Below are 20,305 nucleotides of genomic sequence, written 5' to 3'. Positions count from 1 at the left end.
TACCTCGCCCTCCAGGTTCTCTACAGGTAATGAATAAAACCCGCAAGATCATGGAGGATGGTGGCACTTCTTTCACCAATGCCTTTGTCACCACACCCATGTGCTGCCCGTCACGTTCTTCCATGCTGACGGGCAAGTACGTCCACAACCACAACACCTACACCAACAATGAGAACTGTTCCTCCCCTTCCTGGCAAGCTCAGCATGAGCCGCGCTCCTTTGCAGTCTACCTCAATGAAACTGGCTATAGAACAGGTTTGTGAATATACACTCACACAAATATAATTGAGGACTCTTTATTTCATGCCTGTGGTGTTCTCTTATTATTTATTTATGGAAAATGGCAGTTTTGATAGTGACGATGGTTCACCTGTATGAGGTTCTCGGTTCTGATTAACAGAGTGTCAGTCACTACTAGCTCTAATCTCCTCCTGGCAACGCCATTCATATGTTAGTCAATGCAAATTTATACAGTAAGCTAGACTCCACAAACCTGCCTGCCTGCCTGGCTGTCTGCTGTGAGAAATGCAAACATGTTGAGCGTGCCAGGTCGATGTCGTGTCTCATCAGACACTGTCTGCCTGAGTGATGGGCAGGCGTTGAACTGGGCAGCTCAGTGGGGTCCTGTGGGCTGCAGCTCGACTTGTGGTTTTGGAGTCGTTGCGTTAGTCTGCAATTAGCCGTCTCTGGGACAGCCTGGCTTCCTGCCCAGCCTATCTGAGAATGTTGTCAGAGAATCCAGGGAAAAGGAGACAAGCAAAAATGTTAAACATCACATAAGCGCAGATAAAGTCGCACAGTCACACAATTATGTTTGTTTTTTGTTTTTTTTTACAGGCATCGCCTTAAGGAAGCAGTGCTTGTAAAGACTGCATATATAAAGAAACTGCATATTAAAAGAGGCCCATCTCTCCCTTCTTTCTCTCATCTTTTCTTCTGCAGCTTTCTTCGGCAAGTACCTCAATGAGTACAATGGCAGCTACATCCCACCTGGGTGGCGCGAATGGGTTGGATTGATCAAAAATTCCCGCTTCTATAATTATACTGTCTGTCGGAATGGTTACAAGGAGAAACATGGTGCTGATTATGCCAAGGTATGTGTTCTCATAATTCATACGAAAAGGCTCTATTAGCTCAGTCCCTAATTTGTTTTGCCGTTATGACTTAATATTAAGACTTCACATGACAAATTGCAGGTTCCACTCGCTTATAAATACAGACAGTGAAGCAGCTTATGGCTGTGTGGTGATTCAGGATGGCAGGAATTCTCTCTTGAGGATTAAAGGGAACGAGCTGAGTTGACGCCTCCTCTTTCTGCAGCATCCTTTTATTATGATGCACCTTTCCTCAATATTTAGACGCTATAAAACTGGTGCATCTTTATGAGAAGCCAACTTGACAACTTGTGACAAAAACTGACCTGCACTTGTTTTTGTCTCTCACTCTTATTCTTCCTCTTTGTGTCTCACTATCAAGTTTTGCAGAATGACTTTGTGCTGTAACACCACTGTTTGCTACTGCTGGGGGATGACTGTGGTTACACTGTCTTTTTGTAGCTCTAGATGGCATCGGTCATCAATCTTCCCCAAATGTTTTTGTAAGAGCTGTCAGTTTGTTTTCGCAAGTCCGTGCCAATATCTCCCTAGGTTGCACAGTGCTGGATATACAAGAAATCCATGTGGCGGGCTGGCCTATGAGATGGGCAAACAAATGTTTGGATTGCTACTTCTCTGCCAACTTGGACCAAGGTGTAAAATTACCCACAGGCTTGGGCCGGTGTGTTTACATGACACGGACTTGGTCAGCAGATTGTGGTTTACAACCAAATGGACACAATATTTTCTGTTTACTGCCAAAGCCCATCAACCTGCTGCCACCAGGACAACCGCAGTTCTTTAGGTTTGGATGGGGTGAGAAGGTCAGAGTATCTGTGCAGAGTGCATCTTGCACATCATGACACTGATTAAGCTACAGACCCTGTGTGATTTCATCCAGTTAGGTCCTGTTTGATTTTTCTTCTGTAGGAGGATGAGTTAATTGAGGTTAAGGGTTTTGTCAAACACTCTTGAGTGAGATTTAGTTTCAGAATATCATCCATCAATATCAAATCCCATGACAGTAGAGCAACAACTCTAACAGCTGTGATATTATAAAGTGTCTCACTGCTAATTTGACAGATGTGCAATCTTGTAACTTTGAAAAAACAATAAATGTTGTAAATGTAAACCTATAAAACACTGGTGCATTGGCTGTCCTGTAGGTCATTTAAAAACTTATGAGGATTACAAATTAAATAGATGAACGATTTGGGGAAAATGAAACCATGTACTAATGGGGTGCCGTTGGGTGAGTGCCACTTACTATTACCAATCAGCTCCAAAAGGGAAAAGTGATATTCTTCACCTCCCTGACTATTTTATAGTCACTGGCCAGGCATTCCCCACGACACTGTCACTTCCTTCTGACCTGCCAGAGCTCTCAGCAGCAGTGGCTCAGATTTGGGAGCTGGCAACATAAAGTGCACGGCGGTGCTTTGCCATGTGCACATAATCATCGGCCTCCACGGGCATGTACAGCCGCCAGGCCATTAAAGCTGGTCTAGCTGTAAAACCTATTAGAGACAAGATGAATCAGCCAAACCCACTTCTGACATTTCAAGGAAATCACCCGTTACCCTTTGATTCTCAGCCTGGCACTCCCTTTCATTTGTTGTATGCCAGGCAGCAACAACAGGTACAATGGTTGGTCTTCTCTTGGAAACTTGGCGAATGCTACTGTAATTTCAGTTCAAGGTGGGACTGCTGTACAGTGTTGTGACAATTTCACATTTCCTGTGTCTAAGCTCTTCACATTCATCCAGTTGTTCTCTCTTTGCCTGTGGTGTTTAATTTAGAGAAACACAGCATTTGGCATCTTGAGAACTGTTGTTGGCACTTGAGTCTACTTTCTGGTTTGATCCCTGGTTGCTCCGGTCTGTATGCCAAGTATCCTTGGGCAAGATACTAACCTCAAGTTGCTCTCCCATGCATCCATCAGAGTATAAATGTGTGTAAATGTCAGATAGAAGAAGCATAGAAAAAGTGCTTGTATGAATGGTGTGAATGGGTGAATGAGGCAAATTGTATAAAGCGCTTTGAGTGCTTAGGTAGAGGAGAAAAGCGCTGTATAATAACCAGTCCATTTACCATTTATATTACCCAAAGCCAATATCTCAGTTTCTTAAAAGATATTTTGATGTCACTTTGTGTGAAAAAGACAAAAGGAAGCAGGGAGATGTAGCAGAAAGTGAGCGAAATAAAATGAAGTTAGCAGAAAGCAAATTTATCACAACATGCTATTTAAAAGGGCCTGGCCCCTCGCCATCAAGTGGTGTCACATTCAATAGTGCAGAGATTCACTGATGAGGCAACTGCCCACATACTGTATACACATACGCACACTCATTTACACACACACACAGGCAAGCTGCCAGCTGTTGACTCGACAGATTGGTACCGTAGTGTACTCAATGGCCCCACTTCATATCCCCAATGGCCCCTCTCAATTTATTTGAAAGTGACTAGACGAAGGCAAGCAACATGTCACGGTGATTGGACTGCAAATGAGTTATGAAAGCATGTGTTGTGTAATTTATGTTCTTTTTTTTTTGGTGTATATTTTCCCTCAGTTCCATATTTATTTCTAGGTTTTTTCTTTTAGACTTTTCGCCCTTTTAACGGGCCTTATTTTTGCTCTTCTTTCAAAGGACTATTTCACTGACCTAATCACCAACGACAGCATCAGCTTCTTCCGCATGTCCAAGAAGATGTACCCGCACCGTCCCGTGATGATGGTCGTCAGTCACGCTGCTCCTCACGGCCCAGAAGACTCGGCGCCACAGTATGCCGAATTCTTCCCGAATGCTTCGCAGCACATGTAAGCAATACTGAGGCTCACATTATCATACATGCTCAAACATATACACTAATCAGGGTTTTGACACAGGAATTGTAGCCTTAGAGAAGAATGAAAAATGAGTGTTTAGGGCCCAGATTTTGATTTCAGCCTTTGTCTCATTAACAGCTAAATTGAGTTTTTGCGATTTGGTTTGCCTAACATTATTACAGTAAGTATGCACCCCAATCCCCACGAGATGACAGGTTGCTCTGAAGCCGCTGGGGGCGAGGACTTGGCAAGCGTGAAATCAAAATGATTTATCATCCAAGAGTAGCTGAGGCACATACCATAGGGAAGATCGGGAATGGTTTTTTAACGTAGCACTGTGCTCTATGCCAAACCCACACTGGCCTCCAGCAGCTCTCATTGAGTTAAGCTGCAGTACTTTGGGTTGTTTCACTGGCACCAAGCCCTACTGCCTCACTGCACGGCTCAATGTGTGGAGGCATGGTGTTTTAGAGAACTAGATTTGGACTTGAAGACTCAATACTCCCTTTTCTTTATGTTTCCCAGAGGTTTTAGTGTTCCTGCCTCTCACTTTCTGTCACACTTAACTTTGTCATCTATTTATACTACCCCTCTGTCTCTCTATCTGTATATCTCTGTTTCTATCACTCTGTTTACCTCTCCCTCCTTGTTTCCCAGTGTCATCTCCTTCTCTCTTTCCAGCTCGCTCTGCTTACCCCTTCCTCCCCGCCTGTGCAATTCGCAAAGGACTTCCTGACCCCATCCATATCAATCAGCAGTTTCGCCCTGGAGCTCCTAGGACCAGAGGAATGCATTGTGCGCTCTGGAACACCCTTTGTGACATTATTAATTTATTTTTAGCTTGAGTCTCCGGGTGAAGGGGGTGGAGCTGGGGCCCACGAGTGACTAAAGGGGTTGCCCCAGTTATTGTGTGTGTGTTTGTGTAGATTAAGTGGTACTAAGGAGAGCCCAGGTGGTTGGCATGGTTGGGTGTTTGTTTGACTATAAACTTTCATAACAGCTATGGGAACACTTTTTTTCCGATGTTCAAAAATTTCTTTTTATAGATGGGAATATTCTTGACACTGTTCCATTTTAAATTGGATTATGGAAAGATGACTTTGTAGTAGATGCCATCTACAGCTAGTGTGTTATGCACAGAGATGGAAAGAGACCACGTGGCAGTTAAGGAGGAGCCGCTTCATAAATCAAAACAAGCGTCTGTGCTTTTGACAGCACCAGTAGCTGGGGATGGTTTGATGTTAATGTCATTAACATTCCTCAGGTGCTTTTACTCTCTCTCTCAGATGCGAAGTATGTTCCCGACCTATTTTAAACACCGTAGATTTGGTGCGGTTTGTCAATGGCATGTCTTTCCCTGCAGGGAGTGATAGATGCTATTCTGGCCATAGATTAAAAACTTGCTTTATGGAAACTCTCTCATCTTCAAGCGTGCCTCCTAACGTTTTAAGGTTAGGAGGCATTTTAGGGTGCATGGAGTGCTCCTGTAAGCCAAGGATAATGTAGACAATAAGGTAGACCTGCACTATATGCAACAGTATGCAGGTGTGACCTCTGCTACGGACTGGCGTCTTTCCACTGACATCTACATTCCTGGTTCCCTGGTGCTCAGCGCCCCCATACCTTGGTGGCCCATTGCCCAGAAACGGGTCCCTTTGTGGGTCTTATTAGACCGCCTGCTAAGTGGGTGAAGAGTTCACCCTTTTCACAAAGCAGTCCTGAGGAGACGAGGACAGAAGGCAGCTCAGTCACTGAGGACAAAGTAGCTCCCAAAGCAAGTCTTCATTAAGTACGCAGATTTTGAGGCTTGGGCTGTTTATTCAGGGGTAGAAGCTGCTCATTTATAAAGTGGATTACTTAAAGCTGAAGGGACACAACTTCACTGCTACTGAGATTCTGTGGGTTTCTACGTACATTATATATACTTAGTGTATATAATTTGTGTGCTATTTTGCTTTCAACTGCAGAAGATTTGCACAACATCAGATGTTCCGCTTCCCTTTACTGCAAGCAGGGGAACACTTTCCTTCAGCTGAACACAAACTTGACAAACGCAAGCACTTTTCTCTCTGTCTTGCCTTTGTCCAGTCTTGTAATTCCCCAATTTCAAATGAGCATGACTTCTTTGCTTTTTTAGACCAGAAGTTGTTGCAAACCCGACTTTTGGACCTATTATTTTCTTAAGCATGTGCCAACCCTCAAATGACTCGTCTTTGCCAGGAGTGTAGTGAAGCGAGGAGACTTGTGTCTGTGTGAGGAGGAGAGATCTGGTCTGAGAGAGGTGTGGAAAAACAGTCAAGGTGCTGGGTGCAAAGTATTAAGACATTTTCCCCCAGCAAACTGAGCGGCTATTGATGCTTGTCAAGCACAGTGGACAACTGTGACACCTGCTGCTGAGCAGAGGTTTGTGAAAAGTAGCAGACAGGTGTTTTTGGCATCTTAAATGTTTGGCTGTTAGGCGCTCTGATGTGGACACGTCCAAAATGTTTTTCGGACTTCTACGCGAGTTAAACGGCAACACAATGAAACCCAAATAATGCATTTTTTTAACATACCCGTCTCCTTTCTCCTTTCCTTTTGCCCTTTCAGCACCCCGAGCTACAACTATGCCCCCAATATGGACAAACATTGGATCATGCAGTACACGGGCCCCATGAAACCGATCCACATGGAGTTCACCAACTTCCTGCATCGGAAAAGGCTACAGACGCTTATGTCTGTGGATGATTCAGTGCAGAAGGTATGAGTAATTATTAATGGATATGTAGTTACTGTAAATAATTGAGTAATCTACCATGGATCATTTTACTGATGCTTTTTTTCACACAGATTTATGACATGTTGGAGGAAACAGGCGAACTGGACAACACTTACATCATTTATACAGCAGACCATGGATACCACATTGGTCAGTTCGGGTTGGTCAAGGGCAAGTCAATGCCTTATGATTTTGATATCCGTGTACCGTTTTTCATGAGAGGACCGAATGTGGAGCCTGGGGCAGTGTAAGTAACTACGCACATTTTTTCTGTTACTATAAAAACATTCAGTAAGTCTTTGCTGCACTCTTGTTGTCTTCTTTGAGTAAACTTCTGATATTTCAATCCATCAGTTTTATCACTTGAAACTTAATGTCTTTCACGCTTGTAATGTTCCAGAAACCCTCATCTGGTGCTAAACATTGACCTGGCTCCCACATTTCTCCACATTGCTGGACTGGAGATCCCTCCAGACATGGATGGAAAGCCCATCCTTAAATTGCTGGAACAGGAACGGACTGGCAACAGGTTTGTGTGGATCCATTATGCCATGCTGTAATGGATACTATGTACATGTAATTCCACAGCGTGCATATGTGCAACAACTCTTTCTATTGACTTCTATTGAGCAAATGCAAATTTCCATAGCCAAAATGATGGCTTTTGCTCCAGCTGGGCAGAGTGGGTTTGGGGCAATTTGGCAGATTTTCCTTGGCTGTGGGACTTTGGCTGGGAAACACTGAGTTTCTTCTTTATGAGGTTTCCTGTAGAATTTGTTTGCAAACTGAATCATTTTTTGTCTCCAGCAAACCCACTGTACTAACCGTGTATAAAAGGAATGCAAGGTTATTGTGCCTTGCACTATTTATAATAAATCTGCACGAAAATGTTTTTACAGAAAAACTTAGCACAATCCCTTTAATACTAAAAGAGCATTACGCCCGCAAGGTCCTGTTCTTGCTGTGATCAACTTCCATAATTCTGACTAGCTTTGTTCCCACCGTGCTGTTGCTGATAGTGAGTGCATAGGCCATATGAAGCTTATAAACTTGTTTTGTTTTCCCAGATTCAAACCAAACCGGAAACCCAAAGTCTGGAGGGACACATTCCTTGTGGAGCGAGGGTAAACCGGCTTTCTTTATTCCCTTTCCACACCACAAACACATCCGTGTCACTGTGTGTCACATAAACCTGATGAAAACATTTAAATGAACCCGAAATGTGCAGGGCTCGGTGCGTGTTCCCTTTTCGAGCAACGCATCTGCTTTTCCCGGTTATTTGTTATCTGACAGACATTTCCTGACCACATTCGGCTTGGACGGCAGTGTGTAACCAATTGAAAGTGTTGTAAGTTGTTTGGCGAAGCTAAAATTCCTGGAAAATTATGACAGTTCACGCAAGGGGCGCTGACACATGTAACCAGGTCATTTAGGGGGGAAAAAAAGAAAAGAAAAGCTATCGAGTCTTTGTCTCCTCGGAGGGGAGGGGGGCTTGCATATATTAAGTACACAATCCTAGATCATAGTCCTAAACTTGACTTAGCTTGCATCGATGGAGACAGGAGGAAGATACATTTCAGTAACATGGGAGGACTAGACATACGCAAAATAAACAAAGGCTAGCCAAGCTCCGGATGATGTTACCTGAGGAATAGCTGGAAGCCTCACACTCAATCCACTCACAGGACATGTCACCAGCTTTCCCAGTGTGGAATGCAGGAGCCACACTGCAGAAAACACTTGACTATTTCCCCAAGGCTGTTTTCTGATTCCATCCAGTGTGTGTCCTTTCACAAACCCTGTCAGTTCTTTATTTAACCTCCTCTGCCACAAGATATATGTCGCAGAAAATGATACCTCCAAGCTGTCAGTCCACTTTTGTTCAATGAACATGCTTCGCTGTGCTAACGCCAGAGGTACACTGACAGAAACATGACAACCGAGGAGAGAAATAATCCCGTCAAGCTCGACTTTATGATATACAGTTGCCCGAGGGTTAAAAAAAAACATAGGTTGAAGAAACAAGAAAAGAAAGCCATGAGGGCACTCGTATGAAAACGACAGGCAAGAGAACAATCACTGGCTGAAGGCAGATTGTGCTGGCAGCACAGTCTAACTGTGTAAAAGGAGAAAAATTAAAATGAAAAATATTGTATATTACATTGTCACATTCTTCTTTACAGCTGCTGTTACTGCTACATCACCGCTATCATTTCTCACACGTTATCAAGAGAATAAAAGAAGCTTTTGTTAGCTTTACTGCTGCTCATGTCGGCCAGCAGCCTGCTGACTTTTAAATCTGTTTCTCAGTTAAACTCTAAACTTTTTTTAAATGACGTCCACAGGTCCACTTTTCTTTAAGTGATAAGATTAGCCTCCATTAACTTGACTCTATTGACACAAATACAGTAGTCGAAGTTTTATCTGCAGTTCCTGCACCAGTCATGTGATATGTTGTCTGATTTAATAACCTCACATGACCTTACAGTACTACATCTGAGCCTGTGAAATGCTGAATGACAGCTGGGACTGACTGTGTTGTTTAAAACTCCATCTACGTAATGCAGCAATCAGGGAGGGTCTTTAACAACTGTTTGCTCTTTAATCACTCTTGGCTGAAGGCAAGATACGTCAGCCAAGCTAGCGTGTGAACATTGGCTGGTTCCAGCCAAAGAAGACGGCAACAAAAAATTTAACACTGCAGTGGCCCTCCTGTGTAAGGGGACAGGCTGTTCTGTGCCTCACTGGCATCTTCATTCTGTCTGTGACTGCTGTGGCTAGTCGAGGTATAATGGAAGAGGAAGGACAGTGGTGTTGGCATGGCCGTAGCAGAGACTTAGCCAGTGTTTGTGGTGGTGGTTGTAAAGGAAAAGGGGACAGGGCAGTTGAATTTGACGCCATTTGACGTCACTCACCATTTGATATGGTTTTGCTTTCCTTGTTTTGTCTTTATTCCCTTTCCACACCACAAACACATCCGTGTCACTGTGTGTCACATAAACCTGATGAAAACATTTAAATGAACCCGAAATGTGCAGGGCTCGGTGCGTGTTCCCTTTTCGAGCAACGCATCTGCTTTTCCCGGTTATTTGTTATCTGACAGACATTTCCTGACCACATTCGGCTTGGACGGCAGTGTGTAACCAATTGAAAGTGTTGTAAGTTGTTTGGCGAAGCTAAAATTCCTGGAAAATTATGACAGTTCACGCAAGGGGCGCTGACACATGTAACCAGGTCATTTAGGGGGGAAAAAAAGAAAAGAAAAGCTATCGAGTCTTTGTCTCCTCGGAGGGGAGGGGGGCTTGCATATATTAAGTACACAATCCTAGATCATAGTCCTAAACTTGACTTAGCTTGCATCGATGGAGACAGGAGGAAGATACATTTCAGTAACATGGGAGGACTAGACATACGCAAAATAAACAAAGGCTAGCCAAGCTCAGGATGATGTTACCTGAGGAATAGCTGGAAGCCTCACACTCAATCCACTCACAGGACATGTCACCAGCTTTCCCAGTGTGGAATGCAGGAGCCACACTGCAGAAAACACTTGACTATTTCCCCAAGGCTGTTTTCTGATTCCATCCAGTGTGTGTCCTTTCACAAACCCTGTCAGTTCTTTATTTAACCTCCTCTGCCACAAGATATATGTCGCAGAAAATGATACCTCCAAGCTGTCAGTCCACTTTTGTTCAATGAACATGCTTCGCTGTGCTAACGCCAGAGGTACACTGACAGAAACATGACAACCGAGGAGAGAAATAATCCCGTCAAGCTCGACTTTATGATATACAGTTGCCTGAGGGTTAAAAAAAAAACATAGGTTGAAGAAACAAGAAAAGAAAGCCATGAGGGCACTCGTATGAAAACGACAGGCAAGAGAACAATCACTGGCTGAAGGCAGATTGTGCTGGCAGCACAGTCTAACTGTGTAAAAGGAGAAAAATTAAAATGAAAAATATTGTATATTACATTGTCACATTCTTCTTTACAGCTGCTGTTACTGCTACATCACCGCTATCATTTCTCACACGTTATCAAGAGAATAAAAGAAGCTTTTGTTAGCTTTACTGCTGCTCATGTCGGCCAGCAGCCTGCTGACTTTTAAATCTGTTTCTCAGTTAAACTCTAAACTTTTTTTAAATGACGTCCACAGGTCCACTTTTCTTTAAGTGATAAGATTAGCCTCCATTAACTTGACTCTATTGACACAAATACAGTAGTCGAAGTTTTATCTGCAGTTCCTGCACCAGTCATGTGATATGTTGTCTGATTTAATAACCTCACATAACCTTACAGTACTACATCTGAGCCTGTGAAATGCTGAATGACAGCTGGGACTGACTGTGTTGTTTAAAACTCCATCTACGTAATGCAGCAATCAGGGAGGGTCTTTAACAACTGTTTGCTCTTTAATCACTCTTGGCTGAAGGCAAGATACGTCAGCCAAGCTAGCGTGTGAACATTGGCTGGTTCCAGCCAAAGAAGACGGCAACAAAAAATTTAACACTGCAGTGGCCCTCCTGTGTAAGGGGACAGGCTGTTCTGTGCCTCACTGGCATCTTCATTCTGTCTGTGACTGCTGTGGCTAGTCGAGGTATAATGGAAGAGGAAGGACAGTGGTGTTGGCATGGCCGTAGCAGAGACTTAGCCAGTGTTTGTGGTGGTGGTTGTAAAGGAAAAGGGGACAGGGCAGTTGAATTTGACGCCATTTGACGTCACTCACCATTTGATATGGTTTTGCTTTCCTTGTTTTGTCGTGTAGGAAGATCCTGAGAAAAAAGGACGACTCAGCGAGTACTCAACACAGCAACAGTCTCCCCAAGTACAAGAAGGTCAGAGAGACTTGCCAGCAGGCTGAATTCCAGACACCGTGTGAACAGCCCGGACAGGTAAAGGAGAAACACCCATTTGCACACAAGCGCATTTCTTTTTTCTGCAACCTTTTGACCACATGAGTGCCCTGATATATCCACTAAAGAAAGCCGATGCAATTATTTTGAAGTGACCTCTTAGCTGCCTTTTGAACTGTTCTACAAAGCCACAACTGGTTTATAATTGGACCGCTTTACACCGTTTTGTGGTGCGCTAATTGGTACATCCCTTTGATCTATGCCCATGAATTTTCTGGCAGAGCAACAGCCAAATAGTAGAGGTTGTGGCCCCGGAACAGACAGGCCAGAATAAGACAAATTATTACAAATGTCCTGTAGTATTCAATCACAGAGATTTATAAGGGTTTGGCTAATGCAGTCCAGATCCATCATAACGAACACCTCACAGTGTGTATAACAATGAGTTATTAACAGGAGCAATAGGCATCAGAGGTGTATACTGCATCATATAATGCAAGTGAAAGCTCATCATATGTGCTCATAAGTACATCTAGTGTGTTGAAGTGATTGCAAGCAGAGATGGGCAGTAATACGTTACAAGTAACGTATTTTATCTTTTAACGAGTAAAGTAAGGGATTACTATTGCAAAAAAGGTAATTAGATTACTGTTACTTTCCCGTAAGCACGCTGCGTTACTGCGTTACTAAAACCGTGATTTTTTTTTTGCGAGAGTGTCGTGACGTTCGTGGCAACAGCTGTGTGCAGATCAACAACGGATAATATATCGAGTGCAGGAGAGAGTGTGAGCGTGCAGCGTTTAAAGCGTGGAAGTACTGACCTTACTTTAACTTTGATTCCGTAAAAAGTGACAAAAACATTAGCGTCCGCTGTTCACTGCGTGGGAAGAAAACTTTTTTTACAGTGAAAAAACCCCTAAACTTCCGTGCAAGCACCCAGTGCACTACCAGGGAAATTCACAGACAAACTCGCGGATTCTTCCACTGACCGCTGCGGCACACCTGCACCAGGGAAAACATCCGCCTACTATACAGGTGAAAATAGAGCAACAGGACCGCTGAGTCTTTGATTTTATTTATTTTCTGCTGTGTTTCACTTGCACTTATTTGAAAGACTGAGTGTAAACACAAAAAAATATTTTATTTTATGTGCTGGAATGTGCAGAAAATAGGTTTAAATGTTAAACAAATTTCTTCCAGTCAGAGAATGATGCATATAATTTAATGTTTGCTTGATGCATAAAGTTAAAAGATTAAAACAAGTTTTAAAAAGAGACTTTTCCATTTGATTACATTTTCTATGATGGATTACGCAGAAAAAGTAGAATTGGGCTGAAAGAGCTATCGCTTTATCACCTATTCAGGTAGTAAATCATGTTTTTAAAAGGTAACTAAGTAACTAAGTAATTAATTACTTTTGAAAATAAGTAATCAGTAAAATAAAGGATTACTTTTGGGGGGAAGTAATTAGTTACTGATTACTTTTTTCAAGTAACTTGACCAACACTGATTGCAAGTAGCTTCTTATTAATGGTTTAACTATACCTTCATATAAGCAACCTGGAGGCCAGTAAAGTGTTTCTTGCTCAAAGCAAACAAATGCTTTTTCTCTCCTTTTCATCCATGCTAACAAATTTGATTACAGTTATCTTATTTTGTTAATATGCACAGTGGAAAATCTCAACATGGATCGGTCTCAGGATGAAATCCTGAAATTCTATATTATATTATTCTGCTTTTCTGCTGCTGCAGTGATACTCTTATACCTTTAAAGCACTCGCAGTAGGGCGAGGGAGAAGGAGAAAGAAATATGGAGATTGTTCTCGTCCTCTAGTGACAATACATCTCTCTCTCTCGCTCTCACGTCTTGTCTGATGCTGATATAACAGCCCTGTTTGGTCTGTAAGCTCTTCCAAAAGGAACCCGATCTGACTTATAGCCCTTTGTTTGGACCCTCGTTCCCACACTCAGCCCTCATCATCTATACCAAACTTTACTGATGTGTCTCTTTCGTTTACTCGAGACCCAACAAGCGGCACTACTCACAGCAATTAGCTTCAAAACTTTCTTTTCCCAGCGTGAATTCATGTTGGGAAATGGCACGGGGGATGTCTGCGATTGTATGGACATGTATTTACACAATTACCCTAGTGACGCACATAGTATGGACATACCCAATGTGAAAACGATATGGCTCTCCGCTTTGTTTTCCAGAAACCAGACAGACCCAATTCGCCTCATGTTTTAGTTTTGGTTGATCTTTCTCGCTGCTTTTGGATGCCGTTCTTTCCCACAGGCTCTGATATGTCTGTTAGAAGCATGTGCTCATTTTCTTAAAGGTTTAGTTATGAAATCTCAAATTGTGCTGTCATATCATTAACATCTAAGGCACTAATTAGCCATACCCAAAAAGAAATAAAATAAGATGTGTTCATTGCTGTTGCAAGGAAACTTTGGTTTATTTTTTTTTTTGCAAGCCTATTGTGCTACCAAAAGTAATTCTTTCTGCAGAAATGGCACTGCGTTGAGGAGATCACAGGGAAGTGGAGGATACAGAAGTGTAAAGGTGGTTCCAAAGAAGGCTCCAGGAAGAGAGCCCGCAGCCTAAAGCCCCGTGACAGTTACGACAAAAGGGAGAGGGCCTGCGACTGTGGAGACGCACAGTATAAACGATCCAAGACCGAACGCCGCTCCCACCGACAGTTTCCTTCCTCAACAAGCCGCCGTGAGTATACCCAAACCTGCTCTTTCTTCTTGTAATATAGAGGGACAGTGATTTAATTGAAACCATGGCAAAATGCATATACATGTGTGTCAGATTATTTCACTTCAAAAACAAGAGCTTTTGTTTTCTTAAAAAGTCCCATTAATGTCTGTCTCTCAGTACTAGAAAGAGAAATCTTTAAAGCCTCAAGTTTTTATTCCCGGCAATGGATTTTTTATGCTCTAGCGAGACCCATGCATGGAAAAAGCAAACATTGTTCAACAGGTCCTGGAATGTATGCTCTGGACGTGCCTTTGTGCATGCGTGGGCTGTTGGGGCTTTGTTATCAAATGGTCTGATGCCCTCTGATGTGTCTTGGAAATAGTACAACAATGGTATGAACATGTAATAAGCCTTAAAGATCCAGATAGGATATCCTACTAAAAATCAGTTGGTGTATTAGGATGCTGGCTTTTACTTCATTGCGATGTTGAAATGAGGTGGAAATGAGAGTAAAAAGAAATACATAGCATCCTTTTTTCTTTATAATAGGTTATCGCCCACGCTTCGTCCACACTCGACCTGCCAGGTCTCTGTCTGTGGAGTTTGAAGGTCAAATATATGATATTGACCTTCAGGCAGATGATCAGTCAGCTGTCCGTCCTCGTGTCATCTCCAAGCGTCACTACAACCCAGAGGAACCAGAATATGAGTTGGGGTCTGACGACGGTTCAGAGGAAATGCTGGCAGATGATACAAATGCAGTCGGATACCTGAACTCTGTGAAAGTTACCCACAAGTAAGCAATCAAATTTCCCCTCTCACTTACATTTCTCTGCGTCAATAAAGTAGAATACAGCAGGGGGTGTTTTTGCATCTTTTTTAGGTGTTACATCCTCGTGAACGACAGCGTCCACTGCGAGAGAGAAATCTACCAGTCCCCCAGAGCGTGGAAGGATCATAAGAGCTATGTGGACCAGGAGGTGAGTGTATGAGGTTCAATATGAGGCTCTTGGACAGTTTTCTGGATATTTGTTTTTATCAAAGGTCATTGGTTGTATTGCTTATGTATTTCTAGATTGAAGCACTTCAAGAAAAAATGAAAAAACTGCGAGAAGTAAGAGGTCATCTGAAGAGGACACGGCCAGATGATTGTGACTGTGGAAAGAAGAGGTCAGTCACTTATAATTTCACTTTAAAAAATGCATTTATATCTCCAGTATTGTTGGAAAAGTTGATTTTAAAGCTTGTTTTAGGCCTTATTCCAAACCCTGCTGGATTACATGGATTAAAAAATAAACAACAACAAAAAACAAAACAAAAAAACAACTTTTCTTCCACGGTCCCTTTTCTGTTCATAAAAAACAGCTATTATAGCAAAGGACACAGAAACAAGGCAGAGAGATTGAAGAGCAGGAATGATCAACTCCATCCGTTTAAGTGAGTTTCTCTTCCCCTTTTAATTCTGAGTTTGCCCTGTTTAGTTTCAGCATTTTATCTTTCAGTTAACACTGACCATGAAATCTGCAACTGATTGAAAATGTGCAAATGGTGTGTGCTGTAATGCTCTTTAACCGTACATCTGCATGGTGGTCCCTGCACGAATCCATCACTAAAGCTCATCTTCATTTTCGGTTGCTTTGTAGATCACAGTTGAAACACTCCATCATGTACGTTTACTTTGGTGTGTTAATGATGTATGCGATCCTAAAATACACACAGGTTTCTAAAGAAGGCATGCCATCTATAAATGGTCCCTCAATAGACTGGAAGTGATTGAGTTGCATGGAAAGACAGAATGATCCAGCAGAGAGGGAAATCAGTTAGTCCCTCAAACACAGTGATCGGCTTGCACCAGGAAACACTGGGAACCGATTATGCTTATGTAAAGCAGCTGTTTCTCGCAGTGCCTGCCGTGTGTTCGGGCTGGAGGAAGAGGGGACAGTGGCTAGAATGTCATTCCAGAGAAAATTGGAAATACTGTAGTAAGGCCTCAAACATGAAAGTAAACAGGCTGTCATAGCCTGGCATCAGTGAGGCCTTCTGGAAGTCCCCTTTGTATCCCCCCAATTACTGCGGTTACTTGCACCAGGGAGGGTAGGGGCTGATGTCATGTTTGCGTCACGCCTTTGTAATCCTCTCTCACGTTTCTGTCTGACAGAGAGGCTGCGCGGGACATAGACGGGAAGGCCCAGTTGTACAACGAGATCCGCAGGAGAAAGAAGGAAAGGAAGGAGAAGAAGCGCCAGAGGAATGGCGACGACTGCAGCCTTCCAGGCCTCACTTGCTTCACGCATAACAATGACCACTGGCAGACGGCTCCCTTCTGGACACGTGCGTTTATTAGCTTCAGTCTCCAAACATCAGCGAGATAATGATTGTTTGATCAGCGTTTAACATGATGTAGATCTGGTTGTCAAACATTCGTAAAATTTCCATTCATTTAATGAGTTTCACGTTTTCGCCTGAAATAATGGTCAGGATTAGGACTGACGGCAGCAGCTGTGTCATTTATTTCGTAGTGGGGGCATTCTGTGCGTGCACCAGCTCCAACAACAACACGTACTGGTGCCTGCGAACAATCAACGAGACCCACAACACGCTCTTCTGCGAATTCTCCACCGGCTTCCTGGAGTACTTTGACCTCAACAGTGACCCCTACCAGGTGGGTGAACATCTGTCTACAATCAGTCAGCTGTGCTCTCTCTCACTGCGTTTGTCTGCTTTGTCACTCTTAAACAATTTTCATTGGCTCCTGCGTTATAAAACTCATCTATTAAAGAACAGGTGCTGTTAGTAATTTTGCAGGTATTTACATGGGAATATAACAAGAAGATATAACATCATGACAATAAAACAAGTGTCTGTGTGTGTGTGTGTGTGTGTGTTGGCAGCTTACCAACGCAGTATATGCAGTGGATCGAGAGGTGCTGAACACACTCCATGCCCAGCTCATGGAGATGAGGAGTTGTCAAGGATACAAGCAGTGTAACCCTCGCCCTAAAGGCTTGGATACAGGTAAAAAAAAAAAAAAAAGAGTAATTAAAATAAAAGAATCTCCTTTCAGTCTGTTTGTTCCCCGTTTGAGTGAAGAACTGGGTTTAGTGGTGGTTGTGATGCCAATAAAGACAGAAACAGATTCTACACACAGAAGAAACAGACTGACTGAAGCGTGTAACAAGTGGTATCGTTAATATAACTCACAATCCGAGGGACGATGTGATAATATTTGTGTTCCAGTCTTCTGTGGTTTGAATCTGTCTCAGTCTCGGTCTTGTGTGTGTTTGTACATATCTGCATGGTGCATGTGTTTGGGGACGATCCACTCAGTTTGCTCAAATTTCAGGTGGAGGTCAAGTAATCATCACTGAGATATGCATTCCCTTTGTTTCCTGTGTTTTCTTCTCACATACCCACACACCTACACGTGCACTGTGACTTGTCTTTCAGCTCAGGATCTCCCACTCTACTGGAATATATTCTGAATTTATCAAAAAAAAAAAGAAAAATACAGGGCCAGGTTACAGTTGTGCATCGTGGCCAATCTTCCCCTTTGTGAGTCACCGAGTGTTAGGGATATTATTTGGAGGACTCTGTCGTCACAGCAATTGAGGCTGTCGTTTTATTCGAGCCTGTCACGCATCGGTGCTATAGGCAGCCACAGTATATTTATTTATTTATTTTTATCACCGCCAATTGGTCCAAGGATCATTAAAAGAAGACATCCCAGTGATGGAGGCGGTTAATAAGTAATGTCAGTATGACCTAAGCCTGTAAAGTCTGAGCTATACAGCGTTTGTGTGTGGCATGAACTGGCTGCGTTGTTTATGTCCCGAGGATAAAACTTTCATGTCTGTAATTACCAGCTGGAGAGTGGAGCACTGGAGCGGCCAAAGCTGCTCTGAGAAACCTGATTGTGTTTCAGCGCTGGCATGCTGGTCTTGTCAAATCCGTGCCAGCACATGTCACAAAACAACCGAAAATCTCTTACTTGCACTGGCTGCCCTTTCTCAGTTATGGTGCCAGCTCTGTGAACCAATGAAATTACTGTTGTGGTTCAATCAAGTGATGTTTTAGTTGGAAAATTAGATTATTAAAATTTTAACTGTGGGGTGAAATGGGTCCAGCAGAATCTATTTGTGATGTGTGACTTAACCCTCAGCAATCACCTGACTGGATAACCTCGTATCCTTTTTGCTTTTGAAGGGGATAACCTGTAAAGTGAGCGCCTGATCAGACCACTTAACTCTGAATCTCCTCATCTCTAAACCCAGCCCAGTCATAAGACCTTTCAGACTTTTTCCTCCATTGTCTCCTCATTCCTCCTCCTCCTCCTAATCATCCAATGATTGCGTTTCTCCATAGCATATAGGAGCGGTGCATGAAGACGTCTTCAGTGTGAATGATCTGTTTGTTTCCCTCCCACACCTCCTTGAATCAAAACATTAACAATCGACTGCTTTTATTTTTATCAGGAGGTAAAGATGGAGGAAGCTTTGAGCCACACAGGTATTCTCCAAGTTTTTGTTTCTCTTCAGTGGCTTTTTTTTTTTTCTCCTCCCTTTAACACCTGCATGGGCCCAACTGCCTCATTCCCATTAATCCGTCATACACGGAGTGCTGACGCTTCATCTGTGGCTGCATGCTGGGAATGCGCTAACAAAGCATAACAGATATTTTGTTTGTTTGTTTCATCCTGCGCACACAGTCTGTCTTTATATTTGCTCGCTGTGGATTGTCGATTTGCAGCAGCTAAGATGCTCTCTGCCACATGTTTTCACAGCAATGCTCAAGATGAAACATTTCTATCAGTTTCTTATGTTAAAATATTGATCATTTTAGTATCTTTTTATAGGATAGCATGGCTGTTTAAATAGAATAATCCCAAGTCTTAATAATGGATATTTCTTTACTTGAGGCCAAGCATCAAGTGCATGTAAATGACAATGCATGATACCGCATCATCCCCATAATGCATCACTACCTGACATTAAAGGAATAGTTTGACATTTTTGGGAGATAAGCTTATATACAGCCCTGAATGGTGTGTACCTGCCAGGCATGAAGAATAGAAAGAGACTTCCAGGAATCTCCTCTCATCAACTCAATATATGTCTCGTTTGTTTGATCCTCACAAAAGCAAAGGGTAAAAACAGACAGAGGAGTATCCATCTCCTCATCTTACTTAAGCAAAAAATAAAGTTGCCCAAAACTTGAAACTATTCCTTTAACACTCGACATTTCATGCCATGCCAGCCACAGTCATTCCATTTTGTCCCGGTGTAACGCGACATTCAGGATAGCTCTTCATATCTACTCATGGCCATTAGCTAGCAGTAGAATGGACACTTGAGTTGCCGTGACCTCCCTGTCCAGGCACTGACCTCTGCACTTTTGACCTCTGTTTCTGGCACCTGCTTACCAGGCGGCAGCAGCATCGAAAATGGTCAAAGAGGAGAACAAGCCTCTCCTTCCTGTGAGTCCCTAAAAACCCGATGTCAGACAATCTCCATTTTCCTAGCTGCAAATAGTCCTGAAGAGAGCCGATTCCACGAGGACGGTCAACCAAAAGCGGCTCTGACGCTTCTTTTCTTGCACTTATCAAACTGAGACAAACTCTTGATTTTGGCTTTTGCTGCTACTTTTGTTTCTTCGTAGCATTTTGAATTCCTTTCTCATTTTTCCTGGGAATTACCGAGCACTTTCTCTTACTTTGCTTCATGAGTTTCATCTTTTGTTTGTTGACCATCTTTTTGTTTCCTCTGCCATTACATTCTTTTATTCCAGGTTGCCTGACTTTGCATTTCAGTTGAGCCCAGGCCCTTCATTAACTATATCATTACATATTACTTGTTAGTATATTATAATGGATCATTGAATATTTTTGTTTTTCCTCAGACTTTTTTTTATTTATTCTGAATTAGCAAAAAGCCAGCATGTGTTTGCACTACTCATGGCTTGAGCTCAGGGTGAATACTGTGTTTTTCTAATGCTACTTCTGAAGCGTGTGTGTGTTGCTTGAGGCCTCAGACTCCTATACGTTGGCTGCTTTGGTGAGAGTTGGGA

At 42.8% G+C, this 20,305-nt stretch overlaps 1 protein-coding gene across 3 annotated transcripts in view; it reads left to right on the top strand.

Moving 5' to 3' along the window:
* The window catches only part of sulf1 (sulfatase 1), a 34,971-nt gene that overhangs the window by 13,404 nt on the left and 1,262 nt on the right, over positions 1 to 20,305 (top strand). For 2 of the 3 annotated variants that reach the window (XM_086306164.1, XM_086306165.1), the window contains exons 3-18: positions 16 to 255; positions 943 to 1,094; positions 3,746 to 3,915; positions 6,514 to 6,664; positions 6,754 to 6,929; positions 7,083 to 7,211; positions 7,750 to 7,806; positions 11,448 to 11,574; positions 14,047 to 14,260; positions 14,792 to 15,038; positions 15,126 to 15,222; positions 15,318 to 15,412; positions 15,608 to 15,679; positions 16,401 to 16,573; positions 16,762 to 16,904; positions 17,134 to 17,257. In XM_086306164.1, the coding sequence (XP_086162290.1) occupies positions 16 to 255; positions 943 to 1,094; positions 3,746 to 3,915; positions 6,514 to 6,664; positions 6,754 to 6,929; positions 7,083 to 7,211; positions 7,750 to 7,806; positions 11,448 to 11,574; positions 14,047 to 14,260; positions 14,792 to 15,038; positions 15,126 to 15,222; positions 15,318 to 15,412; positions 15,608 to 15,679; positions 16,401 to 16,573; positions 16,762 to 16,904; positions 17,134 to 17,257 (2,367 nt within the window). The remainder of the gene's footprint in view (positions 1 to 15; positions 256 to 942; positions 1,095 to 3,745; positions 3,916 to 6,513; positions 6,665 to 6,753; positions 6,930 to 7,082; positions 7,212 to 7,749; positions 7,807 to 11,447; positions 11,575 to 14,046; positions 14,261 to 14,791; positions 15,039 to 15,125; positions 15,223 to 15,317; positions 15,413 to 15,607; positions 15,680 to 16,400; positions 16,574 to 16,761; positions 16,905 to 17,133; positions 17,258 to 20,305) is intronic. The other variant, XM_086306166.1, reaches the window with a different exon arrangement.

Source organism: Aulonocara sp. 'chitande type north' Nkhata Bay, linkage group LG9 (genome assembly GCF_057382095.1).
Source record: "Aulonocara sp. 'chitande type north' Nkhata Bay isolate Kocher_YH1m ecotype deep benthic linkage group LG9, A_spYH_male_GT1.1, whole genome shotgun sequence".
Classification (NCBI taxonomy): Eukaryota; Metazoa; Chordata; class Actinopteri; order Cichliformes; family Cichlidae; genus Aulonocara; species Aulonocara sp. 'chitande type north' Nkhata Bay.
The sequence above is the reverse complement of the archived record's forward strand: the minus strand, read 5'-3'. Positions and strand labels throughout refer to the sequence as shown.